At 39.7% G+C, this 24,960-nt stretch overlaps 2 protein-coding genes across 7 annotated transcripts in view; one reads left to right on the top strand and one right to left on the bottom strand.

The window, feature by feature from the left end:
• dnajc3a (DnaJ (Hsp40) homolog, subfamily C, member 3a) overlaps positions 1 to 762 on the top strand; it is a 14,155-nt gene extending 13,393 nt beyond the window's left edge. Inside the window, exon 12 of the mRNA XM_005921409.3 lies at positions 233 to 762. Within this exon, the coding sequence (XP_005921471.1) occupies positions 233 to 375 (143 nt within the window). The 3' untranslated portion in view covers positions 376 to 762. The remainder of the gene's footprint in view (positions 1 to 232) is intronic.
• A 187-nt stretch (positions 763 to 949) lies between these two features.
• uggt2 (UDP-glucose glycoprotein glucosyltransferase 2) overlaps positions 950 to 24,960 on the bottom strand; it is a 53,732-nt gene continuing 29,721 nt past the window's right edge. For 2 of the 6 annotated variants that reach the window (XM_005921410.3, XM_005921412.3), the window contains exons 24-41: positions 23,866 to 23,996; positions 23,434 to 23,529; positions 23,126 to 23,228; positions 20,379 to 20,458; positions 17,814 to 18,003; positions 17,531 to 17,689; positions 17,312 to 17,397; positions 14,757 to 14,841; positions 13,732 to 13,814; positions 13,388 to 13,411; positions 6,984 to 7,088; positions 6,787 to 6,871; positions 6,507 to 6,689; positions 6,220 to 6,380; positions 5,189 to 5,303; positions 4,987 to 5,103; positions 4,237 to 4,402; positions 950 to 4,104 (exon numbers count right to left, since the gene is read on the bottom strand). In XM_005921410.3, coding sequence (XP_005921472.1) covers positions 4,079 to 4,104; positions 4,237 to 4,402; positions 4,987 to 5,103; positions 5,189 to 5,303; positions 6,220 to 6,380; positions 6,507 to 6,689; positions 6,787 to 6,871; positions 6,984 to 7,088; positions 13,388 to 13,411; positions 13,732 to 13,814; positions 14,757 to 14,841; positions 17,312 to 17,397; positions 17,531 to 17,689; positions 17,814 to 18,003; positions 20,379 to 20,458; positions 23,126 to 23,228; positions 23,434 to 23,529; positions 23,866 to 23,996 — 1,995 coding nt within the window. In that variant the 3' untranslated portion in view covers positions 950 to 4,078. Of the gene's footprint in view, positions 4,105 to 4,236; positions 4,403 to 4,986; positions 5,104 to 5,188; positions 5,304 to 5,502; positions 5,776 to 6,219; positions 6,381 to 6,506; positions 6,690 to 6,786; positions 6,872 to 6,983; positions 7,089 to 13,387; positions 13,412 to 13,731; positions 13,815 to 14,756; positions 14,842 to 17,311; positions 17,398 to 17,530; positions 17,690 to 17,813; positions 18,004 to 20,378; positions 20,459 to 23,125; positions 23,229 to 23,433; positions 23,530 to 23,865; positions 23,997 to 24,960 lie in introns of those variants that run through there. The other 4 variants (XM_005921413.3, XM_005921414.3, XM_005921411.3 and 1 more) reach the window with 3 other exon arrangements.

The following is a 24,960-nucleotide window of genomic DNA, read 5'->3' as shown; positions in this document are numbered from 1 at the left end:
GTGTGCGTGCGCGCGCGTGTGTGCGCGCGTGTGTGCGCGCGTGTGCGCGCGCGTGTGTGCGCGCGCGTGTGTGGAAAGTTGTTAATGCAAGCCTAAATCACTTCAAGAGTTGCTGTACCGTTTACCATTACCCTTTAGATTGTTCTCTTCAGCTCTAACACTAATGGTTTTAGAAAAAGAGACACTGATTTCTAATTCAAGTGTGTGACAAGAATCTTCAATGTTTTCCTAGAGATGAGAACCAAGTTTGACCACGGAGAAGACCCCATGGATCCAGAGAGCCAGCAGGGGCACCATCATCATCACTTCCACGGCTTTCAGGGTTTCAATCCGTTTGGCTCCGGGCCCTTTAACTTCAAATTCAACTTCAACTGAGGCGGCTTACTCTTCAGCACAGCTGGAGTGAATATTTGTACTTTCCTCCCTATTTAAAAGGGAGATCACTGGCATAAAAAGACTGTTCACAAGTATCATAAAAATGTGGAGCATAAGGTGACTTGATTCAGTGAGTCCAATTAATTAAAAATGCATCTTTGCTGTGGGAATCAAAACTTTGGGGGAAAAGGTCTCCTACTCTGCTAACAAATATCAGACTTGAAGCGGCTTTTATCTGACAGATCTTACTCTTGTATCCTCTCCACAAATTGTACAATCACTTCACATCCATTCGTAGGAATGTATTTGTACAGAGGTACAGTATTATTTTTGTATGAATGGAGGGTTTTTTGAACTGTAAATAAAGAGCTATTTATGTACATTAAATTGAATCGAGAGCATTTTTTAACCGACAGAGACTAAAGGGTAATAATTGTGACTCCTGAAATTCATGCTGAAAGTGTATATATTGAAGAACAGACCAAGAAAATCTCCTCAAATACATCTTTTGGACCATGAATCATTAACTGACCTCAGTGGTGAGCACAACTCGCAAACAATTTTTGCAATGACGTTTTGTAGCAAAGGTTTATTCTTGATCCACCAAACAGTAATATAAACAGTTCAGTTTGACACAGCACAGTGAAAGATGGGTGCCCTGAGAGCAGCCTTCCTGCGCCCGTTTTCTTTAATGTTCACTTTTAAGACAGAAAAATCTGCCGTTTGCTTCAGTCCAGCAGCAACACTGATCTTGGGACAGTTGATTCCTGAGACAAAACTGGTTCATTGTGGAATTGAAACAAAAAACACAAAGAAAAACTGTAGAAGTACAGTGAAGTTGAAGACTCATAACATGTAAACATCTTGTAATAACTTAAAATCCCCTACTATCCATTAACCGTGACCTTAAGTGTGCAAATGAGTTTTTCATCCGTAATATTAAAGTCTCGCCTGAGGGATGTACCACAAAGCAAGATGAATGGGCTAAAAGAATGATGGCACTAAAGACAGGAGATTTCAATGTCACCAAGGTGGCTCTCTACTTACAATGCACTCCTTACCTGCTCACAGTTTTAACAGTTCTGAATGACGGGCTGCTGTAAAGAGTGCCATGTTTTCACAAGTTTTTAAAGAATGACATAGACGCTCCGCTGTGGGATTACTGTGTTATATATAAAACCACAGAGATGCACATTAATACAGTAGCAGTAAACCGGCAGAATCCACATACAGTCAACTGATGATGCGCAAAATGCATAAATATCCTTACGATTGGTTCTGATTTGCTGCAAAGTCAGTTTTATACTGTTGGTATTGCAGTTATTTGATTATTGGTTGACTATTTATCACAGCGAAAGCTCAGTCAATAACAGTAATGTAGGTTTTAACAAAAAGTCAAAATGATAATCACCTCCATTCCACAGTGGCGGTAGCCATGTAGTTACTTCAGTGGGTACTTAAGTAGTACTTGAATATGTGTATATGATATATAAATCAGAAAAATCAAACAGAAATAAAGACATCTTTTAAAACTGGTGTATAAAAAAAAGTTTCCAGGCTTTTGAGCCAATATTACAAATGTAACCTATTTTCAATTTAATAACTATTTTACTGGCTAAGGAAGCATTTATTTACCTTTACTGAAGAGTAGCAGTGCTCTGCTTTCAAAATCATGAAAGAACACGACTACCACAAATTTACCAGAAATAAACTGCATACTGATTATGCAGGATGGCCCTTTTCAGAATTCTATACATCCTATTAACTAATTAATGTTTACATCAGTTTAATGGTGCAGCTGGAGATAAAGATTACTGTAATGACTTTATTTAATTGCAAGCTACCTTAATTCATTCAATAAAAGATAATTTATTGATTTATTTGCAAATTAATGTGTACTCAAGCTTGAAAATGCAGAGAAGAGCATTTGCAGTAGAAGTAAAAAGCAGCCTTTGGAGAACACCCCGATCTTGGCTGAAGTGAGTTGGTCCATTTTCTTAAGTGTGGGCCCAGGCCTGAAGCCTAAGTAAAAGGGCCTGGGCTAACAAATAACATTTACAACCACTGTCATCACACTCTGATTATATCTGATTCAGGCTTTAGCTTTTATGGTGAGCTAATGCAAAGAAAAAGCCTTGCGATGTTAAACTTGCTTCACAGTACACCCCTCCTGGCTGCTGAACTAAAGTCATATGTTACACCACACCTTTTTTTTTTCCTGCCTGGCTCTCAGTTGTCTCACAGCGTGTGCACGGGACACGAAGATGGCAGCAGTTGTACTGCTCTGCTTTTACATTTATTTTTAAGCTAAATGTTTTTCTTCACCTCTCCAGGTCGAATGTGGGCTTTTACTCAAACACTGAGATATAACTGAAGAAACAAGTTAATACTTTACCATCTAACAAGGCAATACTTTTTCATCACATGGTTAAAAAAGAATTTTTGGAGTCGAGAGAAAACATCAAAAGAACAATTAGTGATTTTAAACAACTTTTTAGAGTTTCTTTTTTTGACATTACACGTTTCCTTAAATCATAGAAAAGAAAAAAAACAATGGTTTGCACCATAGAGGTGAATGCATGGCTACACCTGAGGGGACAGAACTGATGACAGAGCTACATGTCCTTGGGACAAAGACTACACCTTCACCCACCTACGATCCATGTCGCAGTCTTTGAAATACAAGAGCAGCATAGTTTGTATACTGATATTTGATGTTTGCTACGGTTCAAAAATGTATTTTATCCCCCAAAATAATGTAAAAATAACGCCAATAGCTGAAGATACACCTCCTGTCTTTGGACAAGCAGCTGACCAAGATAAAATGTGTAACTTAAAGCCTGGGCAGATAACTTTTCTGGTATCCAGAAAATCCAGAAAAACCTTTCAGTGTGTTGTCATTTCCGTGGTCTGAGAGGGAACTGGACTGGAAAATCTAGGCAGGGACAAAAGCCTATGGCCAATTACAGGTCTTTTTGGGCCAGGTAATAAAAGTAATATAATACGATGAAGGATAATTCTTCCTTCAGAACATGCTGTACATCATTGGGTGGCAAAAATAGGAGAGGGGACTGCTGCAGGAGAAAAGTTGTTTCCTAAATGTCTGCCGAGGGGAGCTTTACATTTCAGGTGTGTAGATTCAAAGACGTTTAACACTTTTTTATGTAACAACTTGAAAAGCAATTTTTAAAAACTTTCATTTGGCAATTCAGTCCTAATGTTTTCATAATTATAAATTAAGAAGATGTAAAAGTAGCTTTTAAAATTTTCAAAGAAAGGTTAAATTAGATTTGTAGAAATGTGCCTTTGCTAATTGAATTCTTTGCTCACATTATCAGTGCAATAAATGCCCACTGTTTGTCCTTCAACACATACCTAATAAAGCTCCTTACTGGCCTCATGCTTTTACTCTCTGTTTTAGCTTCATTTTTCAGGAACCACTTACTTAACAAGATGTGTCTGTAGTGCTCAGCACACCACGAGTTCACAGCTGGCAGTTAACAATTACACCACGTGTTGATTCTCTAAGATGTACCGAGTGCAGAAGCAGGTATGGCGTCTGAAAATATCACATCCTCCTCCAGCTGGAGATGTAACACTCCATGGCTATGTTTAGATGGAACTGTCTGTCTTCAAGCTTCACAGGTGGCCTGTGTGCAAAAGGTGCCTGCCTCCTTCCTCTTCAGCGTGGTGCTGGCAGACACTAAAGTTCATCACGGTGGTTGTCTGCTGTGCAGAGTGTGGAGGGGAGAAAGTTGGAAAGAAATGCAGAGAATGATCACAGTGGTAAGAGAAGGGGTAAGAATAACCATGCAGAAGAACAGAAAGACTTTGTAGCCCTATAAATATATCATTAGTAACCTTTTTTATGTTGTGAGGCAGCAGGAATCTGTTTTTGTGTTGTTGTGTCTTCCTGTTCCTGGACCCGTCTCAGCAGCTCTTTGATCTCCCTGTCATATTCAACCCACTCGGGCACAATCCTCGCTGCAGCCACCAGCTTGGGTTCCTTAGTCATTGGGTTATTGCACTAAACGAGAAAAGCAGATAAAAACACATCAGTCATGCCGCCAGTGATGCTCTCTCCCAACGAGTCAGATCGTCATTCTCAGCGCTGTCTGTGACAGGCATTTAAACCTAATTTGATTTCCAATTCGGTTAAAAGGACATTAGGCTATGTCTTGTGTCTGAATTACCAAGTGGTGACCTATACTACAATGAAACAATACTTCCTATTCCAGTCTACTGGACCCTGTCCAGTAATTCTCTAAATTAGTTTAGGACGCTGCAGGATTGCTCCTCGGCTGCTTCCTAAATACCAATGCCTCATGGACAATTGTGGCAGCGAGGATGCTCTTGCATTTTAGAGCTGTAGCAGCTGCAGCACGCTATCACAACAAATAAAGCAGATAATAAGGCGTATAATGTAGCACAGAGATATTTTTCAATTAACCCAAAAAGAACTTAAAGAAGACACTTGTGGATTTTACAATCTCAATAAAAGGAACAATTTCATTTGAAGCTGAATTTTTCAGCAAAGACCGTGTGTCCCGCTTAGCCTCCCACATTATTATTTAGTATTACGCTGTCAAATCTAATTGCTGTGCGACTCACCAGGTCTATAGTCTTAGCAGTGGTTTTAGAGGTATCATCACACCATGTCTCACACCACAGCCACTCCTGAGGAAGAGACTTGATGGCTACCTGGTGAATCATGTTGTTAGGAAGGTCCTACAAATATCACAAAACGAATTAAGTCTTGAAAGAGCAAACTCTGCAACACGTAATCCAACAGCACTATGCCTGAGTTATATACCTGGTCCAGGTTAGACAGACTGTTTGGGTCTTGGCTCAAGGCTTGGTACTGGCCTCGTAATCTGTCCCCGGCTGCAATTTTACGGAACTTCTTCAAATCGACTACATATAAGGCGCTGGAAGAAATATGAGCGGAGAGAGAGAGAGGAGACATGGAAAGCAGGTGTTAGAAATCCATTTCCTGAAAGGGGAAATCCCACCGGAATGAAAAAAACAAAGTAAATGAAGATAAATACCCCAGCCGCATTCACATTATTGTACCTGACACACTATATTAATAAACCCAGAGGTGCAGAATATGTAGTTTCACTTAACACTTATTAGATTTAAGTCTCCCAGAGGATATTCAATGCCTCGTGTTTTTCCTGGTCTCACTGATCATCTCTCATCTTTGATGCTTTTGTCCTGCTCTTTGGAGCTTAGCACCATGCTGGTATCCAATCAAGTCGCTGTGGTTTTCTGACTTTTCTTGTTCCGACACTATCAGTCGGTGGTGAAGTGAAACGTTCTGCTCTCTGTTCATCCACTGGCTGCCTCGCTGTCTGATTAGCCATCACACTGACAGAAGGAGAATTCAATACCACAAGCCTAGCAAGGAGCAGAACATTGTATTCATGACAGTGATTTATGATTTTATATGTGCCATGACTGTATACAAAAATAAAGCACTTAACTCTAAGCCCACCTATGTAAACGGCTTCTCACTAGAAGTTAAATGTTCAGTTCTGAGGTGTATGACACCATATTAATCCATTGCATTATTTATTTAGCAAAAACACTAAGCCAATTGTGGAAACAGTGTGCATAGAAATTAACAAAATGCAGTGGAGGAAAAGACATCATCAGTGATCTTAGAGAAGCAATTGTTGCTGTCCATCAATCTGGGAAGGGTTATAAGGCCATTATCAAACAATTTTAAAGTCCATCATTTTACAGTGAGAGACATTCGCAAGTGGCAAACATTCAGGGCAGTTGCTGATTTTCTCAGCAAAATATAAAACATCAGAGATCAAATGATTAGTAGAAGTTTACCTGATGTGGTACTTCCTGTGTCCCAGATGTGACGCCCAATATCCAGTTTTCCAGAAACGATACCCTTCCATCTCTCTGCGGCTATCACAAAATGGTGTGTAGCCATAAGGAGCACCCTCCAAGTCTAAATCCCTCAACTCTTTCAAATCAGCTCGAACTATCTGCAACACGCCGCAAAGACAGACTTTGGTAAGCAGCCAAAGAACAGATGACACTTCAAAAAGTCTTGCTTTCAGTTGCACACTCCAATATAGCGGTTTCCTACGTCATTTCTGTTTGATCTTTACCTGGTCGGCATCCACAAAGATGATCTTGTCCACAGCTAAAGGGAATAGAACATCCAGGAAGAGGATCTTATATCCCCAGATAATCCTCTGCTTCTCAGTCTGCTGGTGGAGCCAACGGGGCCACTTGTACTGCACTAACTCATACTGAAAGCCGTATGACTCTGCCATGTGAGAGATGGTGTCCTGACCACAGCAAAAATGAAGTCCAGAGGTCAAATTAATGAAATACAAAAGCTGGGTTTGCCTAGCGAAATATTTATGTGATGTAGTAAAGATTTACTTTGAAAGAAGGAGATAGGTAATTCTTGAGAAACCAGAATTTGACAGGTGTTTGTGTATGCCGAAGCACAGACAGCATCATTATTCTGAATTGGAGACAGAATGGGAAAAGGTTAAGTTTGAGGATCAGGGATAAGAGGAACACAATGCGTAGCGCTTGAAAAGGAAGTGCGTGTTTGGAAAGTAAAACTGACCCACCTCAGAAAACGCTCATACAGATGGCCCGAGGCCACAGAAAAAATGTTCAGAACGTCGTCTTTTTTCTTCTCTCCGTCATCCTTCTTTGAGCCACCACCTGTGATGCTGTAAATGAGACCATGATACACGAGTCAGTTGTGTTTGGATTGGATGCGTGTTTTTCATAGAGTGACAATAAATCAAAACTAAGCCAACAGCCACCATGCTTTTGTACTGCCAGAGGTAACAGCAGCTGTAACAGCCATCAGAAAACACTTTCAAACAAACCATGCAACGCGATGCAACACGCCGAGATGATTTATTCAAATAAAATGATAATAATGGGGATGGAAATGCTGTGGAAATCAACACATTTGATATGATTTTCAGCTCCTGCTGGCTCCCAACGAGAGTGCTGAAATAAAGTTTTAGAACAGACCCAGCAAACATTATTCAGCTCTTCATGTTTCCATCCCCACAACATTAACAGAGTCCATGATACAAAGTGAACGATTCATTTGAAAAGCAAATCACTTAAGATTTATGCATAGATGACCTGCTTTAAACGAGAGCATCGTGTCATAGGATTGATGACTTTGGCAGGGATGACACAAATACTTCTGGCACCATTTTTATGATTCAAGCTGTAAAGTGTAAGTACACTATTACAATTCACTGGTGCAATTTTGACACAGTGTGGCGTTTGTGCCACTTCAAAAGAAAATGGGTTATAATGCAAAAATGAATTATCATACATTATAGTTAATTGTGTTAGGGCTTGGATAAAAATCAAGCCAATCACATCAGTGTCCATTATCCCCTTTAAAAGCAACAGTCTTCTTCATGTGGAAAGTCTGTGGCAGCTTTTCCTGAGAAGAGACTTCCAAAGAAACATGCAGACTTATCTAAAGTAGCTCTTTTGATTATTTTTTTGTAAACACGTTTCCATTGCTTCCAGATTTGATTGAAATTATGATCCTCACAGTTTATTTAAACCTTTATGCTGTTGCTTTCTACAGATTCATTTCATAATTAATACTGGGATGGTTCAGGTGCAATTATATCAGACCCCTTTTTAAAGAATTATCCACATGGCCGTTGCCCTACTACCCTGTGTGGCTGGATGAGGGTACACAGGAAGAATGGCCCTGAAGGAATACCATGATTACAACTGAATGATTTAAATGACTTTAATATTTTTATTTTTTTAAGAAATGGAAATTGAACTGAATCAGCCTAGTATGGGAATGAGTACTCTATTAGTTGCATAGCAGATGGAAAAAAACGGTATTGTTTGTTGGACACAGGTCTCTCTTGTAAATGAGAAACTGAGACTACCTGTATAAATAAAGGTTATATAATTTAATTAATTAAAAAAATAAATCAACAGTGTTTTAGAAAAAAAGACTAGTAGCTTTTCAAACGTGAAGACAGAAGCTTGGAGTGATTTTGTAGAGTAATGTGGAACACACGTATGAAGATAATGCCAAGCAAGTCAGCACATTACCTTTCAGACAAATGTTAGCTTTTTAATTAACTTAAATGTAAAAGAACAGATAAAAATCGACGAGCTAAAATATTTATATGCTGAGATAAGGGCACAAATGCAGGAAAAATCCAAAGTAAGGACACTCTCCACACTTGGGAATGCATCAACATACCCTAACCGCTACTAAAGAGCAGTGGTTCATGATGCAAGGCACATTTAGCGGACAGAAATCAGGACTTGTGCTGGAGGGTAGATGAGTCTGCAGTCAAACTGTGTCCTTGTCTGTAATAGACTGCTGATGAGGGAAGGAGTGTCTCTCCCACACTCAATCACAACCACAACCTCAGCCCCCAGGCTTCAGGAAGACACCAGTGAGTGAGAGGGAGGTGTGAAGGGAGGGGAGGGAGAATACAGTTTGTCCCTGCATGTCCTCTAAAACCAACTCTTTCAGGCACATCTTACCGATAAGAAAGATATACCCACAAAACACAAACTCAGCGATGGCCCTTTATTTACTTATTTTAAATCTGTAGTTCTGAAAATAATGTGCCTGCAGTCCTCTTCAAGATAAAGTATGACTCTTGATAGTTGAACAGTTGGCTTCTGGGTAGCCACCACACATCGGTGGGATCTGGGGAAGCCGACTGCCTGCCATGACTAAGCCAGGCATTATGAAGGGCCTCCAGCACAACAACAGGGTTCCCAAGATAAGCAGCTTTGGAGGGTCAGGTGAGAACCTGTTTGGCTGACTCACCCAAGATAATCTGGATCTCTGGAAGGGTCCACAGAGCTCTGTATAAATCCTGAGCTGTGGACAACACCAACTGGACAAAGCTCTACTTCTGTTTGCCCTCTGCCTATTTAGATTGAACAGGGTGTTTTGACATTTACCGAGTCATTCATTGCCCCCATTGTAACTACTAATACACCTATATACACGCGCAACACACCATGACAGGTTAAAAATAACATTCAGTTTCTCCATTATGGAGAATCAATACATTTGCCTTACTCAATCTCAGTATATACAGAGCAATATAAGATAACCTAATAACAAGGATTTCAGCAAATAAATACACGGAAAACACTTTCTATTCCGGCTATCTAGAATCAGTTTAGAAAAACAATGACACAAATGTGCTTTTTACAGCACCCTTCACCTAAAACCTGAACATCTCCCTCAGGTAACATCAGCGCTGCTCTCTCTCACACCCCATGTGGTCCACATGCTTGGTATTTCTAAGAGCAGCATAACAAACACTGCTAAGTTCCTCAGGCTGGGTAGAAACAATTACTTAATTTTTTCCATGCTAGAGACAAAGGGCAGAGGCAGCTAAATGACAAACTCAAAACGAAACAAAGAAAATACGCAAAAATGTGTGTGTGTGGGGGGGGGGCATTTGGAATCAGTCCTGTTGTTGCTCTAAAGCAATGTTAGACTTAGTGATGCTTGCTGACATGAGTGCATCTCACTGTTTCTTGGGGAGATTGGGAAAATACATCGTCTTCAGCTTTTTACAATGAATCTCTTGAACTATTTTAAGGATATAAATGAGGTCATGCTTTAAGGTCACCGTTATCATTAAATCAACTATCTTTTGGTAAAATCACAAACTACAACGTCTTTGATGAAATCTTGGGATTTTAACTTTGTAATATCTGAGCTATCAAATAGCTGTCCTCAGCTGCTTCTTGTTTGTGGATCTGACTTCAGTAACTGAAAAGCTGTTCCACTGGGCTGAGACAGGTGACTGACCTGGCCATTAAAGAATATCCAATTAAGAAATTCTTGGGTTGCTTTTGTGGTGATAACAGTCATTACCAATTTATACTACAAAGTAGGGCTGCATGATTAATCGTTAGAAAATCGCGATCTCGATTCATACTTATGTGCGATCTCATTTCCAAATGACAACGATTTAAAAAAGAAAAAAAGAAAAAAAAAGACGACGACGACGATTGTACCGCATTTTGATCCGGGACGTAATCTGCATGAAAACAAGCGCTCACTCTTCCTGCTCAACAAATGAAAAGGGCGGAGCCTTATACCACGTGATACAGAAGCTGTGCCATGTGATGCTAAAATTAGCAGGGAAAAAACAACGGAGAGCACGTCAGGGATGACGAGAAAGTGACAGGAGAAAATCCGTCCCGGTCAACCACCCAAACATCAATAACGGGAACCTTATACAGCGCTTCCCTATAGACGTCGAACTCCCGCAGGCACAAAGAAATTACGGAGGCTATCACTTATCACCTGACCAAAGATATGGCTCCCATCAACACTGTGCAAAACGAGGGATTTAGAAAAATGATCAACACCCTAGACAAACGCTACACAGTGCCGTCCCGCAACTATTTTTCTATTGTTGCACTACCTGCTCTATACACGCAGTGTCGAGCAACGGTGGAGACGGAATTTCAAGCAGTACAACATTTTGCAGCAACAACAAAACGTGAGACATTTGTTGTTTTTATGTTCAGTTTCAACTGTTACGAAGTTGATGTGCAGTTAATAAGTGCAATAAATATTTATATTGGAAAAGAAAATCGTGAAAGAATCGTGATCTCAATTCTAAGCCAAAAAATCGTGATTCTCATTTTATGCAAAATCGTGCAGCCCTACTACAAAGCAATGAGTGATAAGTTTTGCAGCAATTTGCTGAATCCAAGCAGAGAGTAGAGTCTGTACACTTTAGAATTCTATCATCATGCATAAACACTAGTGACTCTATTCCACTGGCAGCCACACATACTTATGCCAAAGCATTGCCTCCACCATGTTTGACAGATAATGTGGTATCTGGTGTTTGGCATGCTGCTTTCCTCCTTCTCCCTACTGTTCTGTTTCCTTCATCTGGCCTTCCTGCTCCTTAGCGCAGCCAGTGGTTTACAACCTTCTTGTCAGGCCTCTGTATTTACATTCATGAAGGCGTCTCTTGATTCTACTACTTGATTTGGTTAGATGTTCTGAAGATACTTTTCTCTCTGGACTTTCTATCAAGAGTTCTACTGAATAGCTAATAAATACAAGCTCAACACTTTGAATCAACTCCAGATTGTAAATTAAGTTTTGAATATTGTGATAAATGGCCTCACTTGACAGTTTAACTGCTCCTAAGTCGATTGCCCTCCAAAATGAAGTACTATGCACAAAAAAGCTTTAATTTTTAAACAGTTAATGCAAGATTTTTCCCATACCTCTTGAATGAATATAGAAGAACTGCACTTCAGTCACATCTTTATTTTATAATAGTGACGTATGAGGCAAGATTACAAAAGAAAAAAATAGTGTTACTATCCAAATAGTAAAGGACTCGACTGTTTATTGTTATAATGGTGGAAATTCACATTAAACATGTTTAAAAGTGTCAAATGACCACTTCAGTATGTGTACAATTAATTCATGTGAGCCAAAACTTGAGGCTTCACGCTGGCTCTTAATCCTCAGTTTCAGACAGTTGTTTTTTCTACTCTTTGCTCTGCAGGATGTTAATGAGAAGAGATATCCTCTCTTATGGACAACAGGCTTCTAACAGACTCGAGACTTGCCTGTCCTAGTTTTGAAAGGAGGAAAGAAAGCACTCTCGTCTACAAATGCAACTGAATTTTAATTTTAGATATATACATTACAGCCACTTAAGGGAGATTTCCCCCCCTAGAAACCATCTTATTAAGCATTTTATGTAACATTTTAATGGCATGGGTATTGTCATTATTTAAATATAAGCCTATCATGAGATAATAAATGCAACTAAGTTAGAAATGGTCTTAAGAATCCATCCAGTTCAATTTGCTTCATTATTTAGCAGCAGTGATCCTTCTCCAAGCACCTCTGCCAGCACATCAAGGACATGCTAGATCATTTATTGGTACTTCAGTTATAACTCTGACTGCAAGTACTTTTTTATGGTAACATTTAGCTACACTTCATAATACAAAAACACCCCAGGATATAGGGCCCACAAATAATATCTAGACCTGATAAGCACTATATAATCCAATAGCAAATACAGCACACTACTGAATGTGAGGTTCCAGGCATAACAGATCCAGCACTGTGGCGAAGAAGTCCACTTAAGCAACAAAGCTGAAAAAACTTCCCCTCACTCCTATCGTCTTTCAGTAGGAGAGCTTCTCCACTCATTAATTCACTCTATTTTTTAAGTATAGCAGCAGGTATAATGTCATCACAAGCTAAATCATTAATGAGTCTCATTTAGTCTGATGCTAGAGCACAAAAACTCAATAACAAAAGATCACAAACGATGACATCAGACAAGCTGTTTCTTTCTACCAAACTCTGTCAGGGTTTAACCACCTGCTCAAAGTGCACCAGCTGAACTTCAGTCCCCATATAACATCTTCTCCAGTGCTTCAATCAGAGGCTGAAGTAGGCTAAACATAGTGAAATACCATCCAACATGAAATATGAAAGCACTGGGTACTGCTCTTCTGCTCTGTTCCAGCAGATAGGTGACATACATATTCCCAGAACAAGGGAAAAAAAATCAAGCTAAACACTCCTACTTTATGTTACTTATGTCAGCAAAACAGGATTTGTAATGAATCCCGTAGCACTGTTTATGACTATTATTTCTGATTCTGAACAATACAGCTTAATGCTGTGTGTGTGCAGATATATGCAAGTGAACACAATAAAAAAAAAGTTGACCTTACGCATGAATACAGGCTGCAAATTACCTCACGACTTGCTGAAATCGTAGAAAAAAAAATCATCACATGAATAAACAAATGCAAAAAAAAAGAAGAAAAAAATCCTTTCTACAGTATTACCATTAGAATAGAATATCACGACTGATTCCCATTCATTACAATACTTATGAGAGCACTAAAAGCGACCAATAAACACTGCATGCTAATGAGTATGACGAGAGGTATTAGGTGTTAAATGGTTTGCAGCAAAACTGCCTACCTTTTCTCAAATGTGCTCCAAACACTTCACACAGCAAGCATTAAGTGAGGAGACAGGATCACACAGTTAGGAAGGATTTGGGAGGAAAACACACAAATGCACACACATACCTACAGAAGCACATATTTTTTGCAAGACTAGATCTTACAGCATAATATTGCAGTCTGGATCCAGGGGAGGAGTAAGATCTCCTGAAACCGCAATGTATAATTGACAAATGGAAGGCGCATCAGCACATCTATCAATCCATCAATGAGCTCACAGCTGTTACTGCCTGTCAGCTGGAGAAGGGCTTTAAACCTAAAGCCAACCAAATATAAGCTGTATTTGAAGAGATTACGCACCTTGCTATGGATTCCCATATGCCTTTGCTTTCACTAGCTTCACTTAAAAGATCTTCGCCAAGCTTGTCTGCCTTTTTCTGCACCTATAAATATAAAATACACAGAAAATAAAACAATACTGGAAAATATTTTAGCATGGGTTATGTAAAATTGTTTTGACACCATTAATTTGTAATCAGTCAATCCTAGGCACATCTTAGAAAACTTCCAGCTCTAATTTCTTTATATTTGGCGAGAAAAATGAGAAATAGCTGCAGGGACTTAAAAAATGTGCATACATACATTGGAAATATTTGTACAATTTTAACAGGCTTGAAAGTCAATATTTGGCATGACCACCTTTATTCTTCAACACAGCGGGAACTCTCTCAGGCAAGCTTTCTTGTAATTTCTTTAAGTAGTCTTCAGGAATAGTTCTCCAAGCTCTTTGAAGGAAATTAAAAGCTCTTCTTTGTATGTTGGCTGTCTTTTTATTTTCCATTCTCTCTGAAGATGATCCCACACTGCTTCAATAAGACTCAGGGCTCTCAGGAGGCCAATCCATGACTGATAGTGTTCCACTGTGTTTTGCCCAGGTATGTTTTTACTTCATTGGCAGTGTGTTTGTTGCTCATTGTCATGCTGAGAAATGAAGCTGTTGCCAATCATATTCTTTCCAGATGGTACTGCGTGGTGGACCAAAACCAGACGGTACAATAACAGTGCCTTGAGGCAAACTGTTATTATGATTATGGGACCAGATGCATCTCTGTGATCCTGTCACTTTTTCTTTTTAATTCAATTGTCAAGTTTCCTCAACTTTTTTTAAGAGCACCCTGCTTAGACCATTTAAAAGTCTGACTCATTGGAAGCAAAATATAAAGAAATAAGAGGTGGCTCAAGACTTTTGTCCAGTGTATTTTAGCTTGGATTGTGTTAAGTTGTCTTCACACCATTCATTTGTGATCCGTATATCATAGAAAACTGAAGAAAAGCATTTTCAGTGTGACATTTACGGTAGCACATCCAACAGGAAACACACTCACCCTGACTTTGATGATCTTACTATGGAAACTGTTCAGCACAACTATAACATCACCGGCATCTGCAGGTGAATCAGTTCCATCGTGCCTGAAAAAGTGGATAAAGAGTGAGAAAATGCTAATTGTTACTGAGAGTTTTAATACTTTTTTTATTTGTCAAACAATCTGCAGCTCACAGGTATGTATACATGTAAAGAATTTAGACTTTAACGTAGAAACAGACATACATTCATCAACAGTCATAAGTCAAGTCTCTGTTAGGCAAAATAATAAAGGTGTTTAAATAAGAACAATAAAATTAATGTTCCTAGGATTTAAATCCCTGTTTTTAACACTGCTACTGCAAATTGATCATTCAAGCTTATAATCTAGAAGTTTTGCTAAGCTGAAAAATGTGAAACTCAAATAGACAGAAATACATTTAAAGCATTTGTTTTTCGCTGATTTTGTGTTCAAAGAACATTAGAACACCAGAGCTAATATTTCAAGTAATGCAATCAGTCTAAGACCTATAGTGTCTCTGTTGCAAACATTAAAGGGAAATACATGTGATCAGTGGCAGAGACTGCTTTACATGCTTCATCCATAGAAATAACACATGAAGGAGACAACAGCTGCTAATGGACCGACAGTGTGAGCACACACTTAAAAGCAAATAGTGGGACAGCTGCCAGGGTCACACTCTGACCATATTCATTACCCTCCATCATCATTAAGAATCACCTTACCATTATTTTACCCATCACTACTTCCCAGCCTTGCTCTATATACTCGTAGATTTAATGAGAAAGTCTGTGCAGTATTGATTCCGTAAAACAGCCTTTCAATGTAATTGTTTTAGGACTGATTTTCCCAGCACAGAATGTGTTTTGGCAGGCAGAATCTGCTGGGCCTAATGGTGAAACACCAGAGAGCAAACTTCAGGCGGAGATGAGCAATAGGCCATGATGCACTACAAGCCATTACAACCTCAATGCTTACTAAAGGCAAAAATCTAACCTTATCACTATGATAAATGCCCCTCTCTCATTGGAGCCAATGCACCCCTCCACCGCTCGTGCTCAAGTGCTGCTTGTATTTTGCCCCTTCTGCTGTCAACGGTGCAAGTCAGTCTTTAGGGCTTGTTTTAGAAAGCATGAGAGATCAATCTGTATCCCTGCTCTGAGAAGAGGAGAGCTGGCCATCTCATTCATCGCTGTCAGAGCGAGGTGTCTTGGCAGCACGGGTGGAAGAGGAAAATTCACACTCTGGGACTGGAGAGCGCAGACACTCCCACTAGGCTCTGATCGGCCACCTAACCAGAGCAGAGTGCCGCTAACCACAAGAATAATGACACTGCCAAGGTGAAAAATGACATCACCTCTTAGCTTCACCTGGAGGATTGGGGGATAAATCTTGGTTGTCTGAAATGATTCGAGAAGAACCGAGGGCTGTATGTGTCCTAAATCTTGTGTGAGGATAGCCAGAGAGAAAAGTATCTGTGATTGTAGGGACATCTGGACCAGCGCACTAGAAATGCCCATACAGACTCGCATACACAGTTGGGATTACCACCACTTTGCTGTAAGGCACTGCCGCTTTGTTATGTTACAAAGTAAAAAGAGGTTCCCTTGAAAAAAGAAGAATTTGATTTATTTTAGATCAAACTGAAAAGTGCAAAAAGCACATTTCAATTTATCCAACAAACCAAAGCAAAGTAATGTTTTTATTTATCCAGGAAAATTAAGACAACCACAGCTCGCTCACTTTAGTATGTGGAGCCTTTGACTCCTACGCCATCCTAACTAAAACACATTCTGCTGCTGATATTCTGTTGTCTGAGGTAGATGCCATGGCAGGTGACCAGCTGAATCATCTCTCTACTCTGTCTTCTCTTTAATAGCAACCCTTTCCTCCTACCTGTCTCTCTCAGCTCAATGCTGAGCAGAACTCTGAGCACTCATCAAAACCTTGCATTGCTACAATGTCAGCAGTGGTCCACGTTGCCATAGTGATGGGTTTCATAGCTACCAGAATGAAATGGAGAGTTAGCTGAAAGCAACTTTGATGTTGAGCTATGGATAAAGGTGCCCAATAAACACGACTTATTTACTTAGATAACTTAGGTCTATCTAGAAATATCAGGACTTCAAAACAGTTTTCATGCTTGTGGCTCTGTACCCACCAGACAAGATAGGCATAGGATGTTTAGAAATTGTACAAATGAACATAAACAAGAATAAATCTGGTCCTTTTTTCTTAGTTTTGTGAGTGAGATGTAGTTTGGACTGAGAACAGGTGACTGACTCTGCTATTGTCAAACAAATACTGCTACACTGAACTTGCAGTACGTTTTAAACCTGGTTTTAACCTTTACTCTCCAGTACTCTCCTTATTGTGGTAGACTACAATGACCTGCATTGTGGAGTGCAGCACACAGTAGGATATTGTGAAGATTTATCATTTGTCACAAATAGGACCCTGGAATCATCTGGGCTTTTTTGAGAGCTCCTTTGACGGCATGTTGACTGTTACCTGCTTAACTGATGATGAAGAAATAAAAACAGAGAAGAACTCACGTTAGGATTTGATAGATTTCTTCTGATCTCCCTTTACGTAATCTTAGGATCCAGGCTCCAGGATTTGCTTTCAGCTGGAAGTATCCCTGTTTTGGTGGAAATGGCCTTAGTAATGGCAATTAAAATATGATTCATTCTCAATCCTAGTGCAAAGAAGCTATGCTTCTGGACTTAACACAGTGCAAGAAAATTTGGGTTGTAGTATAAAAGGTTGCTGACCAGGTTAGCCATGACAATGGTGTCATACATGAGTGGGTCTCGGCTCATGCCCAGCGTAAATTGAAGTCCACGAGGAGGCTGGCCAGTTGACAGGTCAAAGCAGTGGCCCTCTAGCAAGAGGTGCTCCAGTTCAAATTCTGCTGCCACAACCCTGTTCACCTGGAAAGAAAAAAAAACAAACAGATTACAGAGCACTAATATAGATTGGGGGGAAGCACTTTGGCGCTACCTAAATGTGAGAATGATGAGATCACTGGGTAGTAATGACTCAGCATTACAATACCTCCTGCAAATGGATGTTATCCAAGTCATACGGGCTCCGGACTGCCTGCACCATCCAGCTCTCAGGTGTGATCATATTAAGAGTGAGGAGCGGAGTTTCTGGGAGCTCCATGAAGCGGGCAACTGGCCCTGGAGACACGGTGTCATTGGCCAAGAAAATAACATCCGGCTCCAAAACAAAGCGGTAAAAACTGTGAAGACAAGCAAAATCAAGATGAGGGCCATTCCATAAATTTCAGTTCAACAAAAAAATAAATAAACTGACCTCAAGATCAGCTTATTTTTTTCTGTACAAATATTTCAGCCTATTATGAGCATCTTGTAATTTCACAAGTCCTTTTTCCAAACCTTTTAGTCCTCATAACTTAGTATATGAGACAGCTACATGGCATTTCCAAGCCTAAAGGTACAGCTCTGTTAAAACACACAACAAGATCTTTTTTTTTACACACACTCCAAGTGTCACAACCTAAAGCCAGAACAATTATCTATAAGTAAGTTTGAGCATCAATATCCTGAGATGTGTCATAGTTTCAAGATCAAAAATGAAACCAATTTAACATCTATGACATCGAGTAACAGAATCAAGCACTGGTACCCTGGATGCTTTATCTGTTATTGAATAATTCACTAGATATGTTGAATAAGTGGCTGGTTAAAACAGATTACTTTTTTTAATCTACTTTTAGGTATCAAGGTAATTAAATATACTAGAGGTATTTAAGAGAAATGATTCAGAGTGGGTCAGGTGGGAAGGATTCACTGATTATCATTGGATGACCTATAATATGCAACAAATAAAAGGCCGAACCTTTTTCCACTGGACCGAGATAAAAATTCCATCCAAAAACCCATTGTCCTCTTCAGCAAGCACTGAAATGATGACATGTTGTGCAATAGTCTTCTTTCTGAGACACGAGAGATGGGCCCTGTTGTGACAGCTGGGTATATACAATTTCTTCAAAGTGAGGAATCTAATTCTATTACTGCCAGTGTTCCTGCTCAACCAATAACAGAACTACGTGCTGCACTCTGTGTACCTGGAAACTTCTCTTTCTCCATCATTACAATTGGTGCAGAGGCTAGCTCCAGGCTAATCTTTATGCTAATTGCTTTTCTTCAGTGTGCCCTCTGACACAGAAGACTTGTAATGAGTGTAAATAACGTGGCAGATAAACATTACCAATGCTAATTCTTTTAATTCGCAATGCCTATAACACATTTCTTATTTAGAATGAGAATTCTCAGAAGTTATTACCAACTACAGCAGCAACGTGGTGACTCCAGAGTGAGATGGGAGCAGTAGAGAAAGTTAAAGTTAAGGAGGTAAAACCAAGCACACTACAAGAAACACAGAGTGCTCATTTGATTGGTTCCAATTTGTGAGATGGCCAATTCCCCACAAGACGAAAAGTGAGAGAAAGAAGATGAGCAGCCCTGTGGTCACTGCGGCAGTCTCACTGCTATGAGAAGTACACTACTGAATAAAATGAATCCAGTGACATAGAGCAGGATTCATGTGTTCCCACCATCAGCAGTATCTCCAGGGGCGAGCTGTAAGATTACCAAGCCTGTGGCTCTAAAAAGTAAAACGAAGTAGATACTTTGCGTTAAAAAAAGATTAAAAAATAAATAAATAATAGTATAAAATTAGTCCACTTTCAGATTTTTCTAGCGAGAGTATTTAATGATATATAATATTTTAGGACATTTCTTTCTTAAAAGGGTACTGTTTCCACAAACCACAGATCTCCAGCAACGCCAACAACAATGTGTGGCTGGGTGATCCTGTTTGTTGTTTTTTAGAGTCTGTCCTTCACCCATGAGCTCACATTTAGTCAGGCAGAAAGTGAAAATTGCATATAAAGAAAGCAAAACACAAAACACTTTTCCCACAAAGGTAAATACTATGATACGTGTCTTTGTTGTTATATGCTGAACTATTAGAGGATTAATGCTGCGGTTTGATTGTAGACATTTAGTTTACTTAGATCATATAGTGCACTTTTATTGGCTACTTGATATAAATGTAGCAAGTCGTCAGTTACATCAAATACAGGCAAGTTGTCAGTTGGGAGGACATGGAGTGGATGGGTTGAAGAGAGTAGATGTGCCAGTGACTTGTGGAGGGACATATCCTTAATTATACTGGTACTATGTCTGGTCAATTCAAGTCATTATGAAAATCATCCCTGGAAAGTGAAGATTTAATTCTTGAAGGATTTTTGGTTTTGGTCATCTTTCTTTTTCACAAAAATAAATAAATAAAAGCCCACACCACATCTGAGCTGAATGCTGATGAACAGTTTCAACCTTTAATTTGCTTTTTTTTTTTATTACTACTATTGTTTTCACTGCATGGTTTGAACTGCAACAATGAAGGTTGTAAGCAATTTGCCCAGAGATGCAAGTGGAGGCCCAAAGCAATAAGGTACTATTATTAAGCAGATTGCATCTGTGCAGTATAAAGGACGGGCCAAGTTAGAGATGCTAAGTCTGCAGCAGTAAGAGGATACACAAACAAGCCAAACAGGAAAATTTAATTACTGTTGGAGCTAGATCTTACCTCTTGAGAGGCATCTCAGATAACTTGGCCCTGCAGTTCATAAACACCTGCAGTCTCACATTGACCACTTGACTGAGCACCTGCAGGATTCACAGAAAATATGACCCAGTTAAAAATCAAGAAACAAGTACGACTTAAAGTGGCTGAAATGTGTTAAAACACACGTGAGCCGTTTTCTTACTAGTTACTTATTATATTGAACTTTTAAAAGTTCTTCAATGGGAAAGCATAGATATCCTTACATACGTTTCAAAAATTGTTTTTTCAGTTAAAGAAAAATATCTTATATAATTATATCTATAAAAAATATTATATTATATATAGTACAATTGCATTTGCAAGATATGAAAGTTTGAGTAAATCTCAGTTCAATTACAATGCAATGATTTTCAAGTCAACTGAAAATAATACAAAGATGAATACAAACTTTTCTCAAGTTCAGTATCTGACATGTTGTATTTGTACTACAGTGCTGTGAAAAAGTATCTGTCCCCTTACTCATTTCTTTCTTTTTTTTAATATTAGACAAAGACACCCAGGGTTAGTTTAAAATGCAATTTTACATTTATTTAGAGAAAAGGGTGGAGGTCATTTCTTTTTTCCACACAGAGCCAGGTAGGTTTGGATAGCTTTTTCCCTTTAATAAATTATATTACTTAGATATTTTAAGCAAATATAAAATGCAGTTTTTTAAATGACGATCATTTCATTCATTAACATTACAATTTGTGAATATCAAATACATAAATGTGACAAATAGGCAATAAAATAAGAAAGGGGGCAAATACATTTTCATCCATCCAACCATCCTTCCGTCCATCCATCCATTTTCTATTGCTTATCCAGGGCCAGGTCCTAGGCACAGCAGTTAGAGAATTAGAGAAGTCCAGACATCCCTATTCCCACCTGTCCCCTACTCATCCAGGTGCATTCCCAAGAAGAGACATAATCTCTCCAGCGAGTCCTGGGTCTACTTAGGGCCTTCTCCTGGTAGGACATTTCTTAAACACTTCATCGGATACCAAACATCCTCAACTGGCTCCTTTTGATCTGGAGAAAGAGCAGCTCTACTCTCAGTCCCTCACGAACAAATTAATCTTTCCCCTGTCTACAAGAGCACAATGACCCTTCAAAGAAAATTTATTCCTGCTTGTGTCCATGATTTAATTCTTTCAGTCATTACCCAGAGCCTATGAGCATAGGTAAGGGTAAGAATGTAAGAATGTAGATCAACCCATAAATTGACTACTTTGCTTTTACGCTCAGCTCTCCCTTCACTACAAGTGATCACAAAGGATTGATAAAGCATTCGCATCACTGTAGATACTGCACCAATCCATCTGTCAGTCTCCCACTCCCACTCCCCTCTTTCCTCACTCATGAACAAGAACCCCGAAATACTTCATCTCCTCCACTTGGAGCAGCAACTCGTCTCTGATGTGGAGTGGGCACTTCACCCTTTTCCTTCTGAGAACCATTGTCTCAGACTTGGAAGAGCTAATTCTCATTCCCAATGCGTCACACTGTGCTGTACACTGCTACAGTGCGAGCTGTAGGCCACCACCAGCCAACAGCACCACGTAATTTCCCCCTTCATGAATCAGCACCTACGAGGTTCCTGTATGTTATGTTGTGTGTGTGTGCGTGCGTGGAGGGAGGGGGCTTAGGCTTGGTGCAGCCCGAAGAGATGACCTGGGTCCGCCCTTCTGTGGGCTCACCACCTGCAGGACCCATAATAGGGATCAGGTGTATTGTGCATTGGGTGTTAAGTAAATGGACTGATTCTTATATAGCGCTTTTCTACTCTCCCGGAGTACTCAAAGCGCACTATACAACATGCCTCATTCACCCATTCACACCTACTCATACAAGCACTTCTAAACTCAAGTGCAAACTAACCAACATTCACACACATTCACACTCCGAAGAACGCATCGGAGGGCAACTTGGGGTTAGTATCTTGGATATTTGGTATGCAGACTGGGGAAGCCAAGGATCAAACCACCAACCTTCAAATCAGTAGCTGATCTGCTCTACCACCAGAGCCACAGCCACCCAAGTAGCAGTAAGGGGCGGAGGCCCTGATGGTACAATCCCCTGATGGTCCTGAGTTCGATTCCACCACCTGTCCGGGGTCTTTCTGTCTATAGTTTGCATGTTCTCCCCATGTTTGTGTGGGTTCTCTCTGGGCACTCGTGCTTCCTCCCACAGTCCATAGACATGCAGTTAGTGGGGTTAGCTTAACTGGTAATTCTAAATTGCCCATGTGAATGTGAGTACAAACAGCTGTATGTGTTTATGTGTTAGCCCCGCGACAGACTGGCAGACTATATCCTCCCTCTCACCCTATGGTAGCTGAGTAGCTGCCATAGGGCTCCAGCAACCCTGACAAGGATAAGCGGAACAGAATGGATGGCTGGATGGATGTTGTGAAAACTTTCTGGCCAAATTAATTAATGTATATGCCACATACACATTTTCTTTGTCATTTTTTTCCAATAATTCCAATAAACAAATAATTATTTTATTTAAAGTAAAGTCTATAAAAGAATATAAAGACTAAAATGAATCCCAGTATGATCCTGAAAATGACACAGTCTATCATATTTTTTTTACCTCAGCAATCTGCATGTCTTTCTACCCTTCCTACATTGAAAGTGATTTTAGGTGTGATTTTATAAGTTCTTCCTATATCAGAAAATGATAAAGAATAATGGGGAAAAATATAAAAATGCACTACAGCTTACAGTCAGAAGGGAGGAAATCTTCTGTGCTTCTCTTGTGAGGGGGTCAACGATTGCCACAACATCATAGAACACCTCGTTCTCACGCGGAGAGAGATGAAGCACGCTGAGGAACAAAAAAAGCACACCAGAGCGAATTCAACAAACAACGTCATACAATCCTTAATCAGCAGAACTGCAAATCAAAAGACTTGCAGCTCGGCACTCCTTGAAATGATGGCATTGCAATTTTCAGGCCCATTACAAAAAAAGGAGCATGAATACCTTCCAATGAGACTACAGATCCCAAAGGGGAAAAAGCAAAATCCCACCTGTGGGTGTCTTTGATAAAGTGGACATCTCTTCTGACTTCTCCTTTGGGGGCTGCAGTTAGCAGGGCATCAACTTTCATAACTAAGTCACTGGCACTGAGGGGGAAAAAATCAGTTTGTCATTTTCTTTAAAGCATTTGTGTTAGTGAAGATGTTAACCAGCCCTTGCGCAATATAATATCAAGCTTTAAATAGGCAGAGTCACGCTTTAATCAGGCTACTGTACCTTAAAACTGAGAAAGTGACATTTCTTCATGACAGAATACTTTCAAACATTTGATACATGAGGAAAAAAGAAAATCCTACACTAACAGATAATTCTAGACAAACTTAATGCAAAGGTGACACAGAGGGAACGCTTAAACAGATGCACACATTTCTATCACAGACACTTAAGAGAGACAAGTAGGCCAAAAAGAAATACAAACATACTGCTTTGGCTTCATTCCCATCTGTTTAACTCTGGCTTTGACTTTCTCTGCAGAACCGCTCAGAGTAATCTTTTCCAGCAAGTGGAAATCCTCCACAGTGAATTCTTCCTGCTCTTCAAACGGACCAAGGATCTAACATGAGGAAAATAACACAGTCAGAACACGACTTTTCCCATTCTTATCTCACCATGTATTATGTACAACTTTCCCAGGGGATGTTAAATGTAATGTGATTGTGACACAGTGTTTTATCCACTTAAAGTCACGGTATTCAGTGAGGCTGCCTGGTTTTTCTATTCTGGGAGAAGAGCCCTACCACTGCAGCAGAGCAAAGTAAGATAATATTAATTGTTACTGCCATCACAGAGACTGGCCTCTTTATCCGTGGTTGTCAGCATTGCTGTTGCTGAGACATCAGTCACCAGCTCTGTACACATGTACAGTGAGCACGTGCGCGCACACACACACACACACACACACACACACACACACACACACACAGCCGTGCCTGCCACTTGTGACCTTTGAGAAATAGACATGCTGATATGACAGTGCTAAGAAAGCACTCTGAAAACACTAGAGGGAAAAATCCTCCAAAAGTGCAGCTGCATGGAGAATCTTTCTCTGCTGTAGCAAACAACACCACCAGTGCTTCTTGTCACTGGCAATAAAATGTTTTCTATTCAAGAGAAGCCATCTAAAGAATCAGCTGCCTGTCAAAGTAACTATTTTTCAAGTCACAAGGAAATTGATAGTTGGTGAGTCTCAAGTCAAAAACCTTATCCCAGTGAAACTTCTTACAAGAAGAAGTCATCTTCTAGATCATTAGTTGCCAAGTTACTGTCACACTTAATTTTGAACAGGGCAATAGTTTCATTAAGTTAGTCGTATACTGAAATTAAACATCTAAAACAGTTTAATACATTTTCAAAGCTGGATGTGTTACTTTTAAAGAACAGAGGTAGATATTAATCATAGAGATGGCACGATACCACTTTTTTATGTCCGATACCGATACCGATATCATAAATTTGGATATCTGCCGATACCGATATGAATCCGATATAGTGTTTTTTAATCAACAAAACTGTTTTTT

This window comes from Haplochromis burtoni, unplaced genomic scaffold, assembly GCF_018398535.1.
Source record: "Haplochromis burtoni strain Fernald_Lab_line unplaced genomic scaffold, NCSU_Asbu1 Contig_48, whole genome shotgun sequence".
NCBI classification, from domain to species: domain Eukaryota; kingdom Metazoa; phylum Chordata; class Actinopteri; order Cichliformes; family Cichlidae; genus Haplochromis; species Haplochromis burtoni.
Note: the sequence above shows the minus strand (reverse complement) of the source record. Positions and strands in the feature narration are given on the sequence as shown.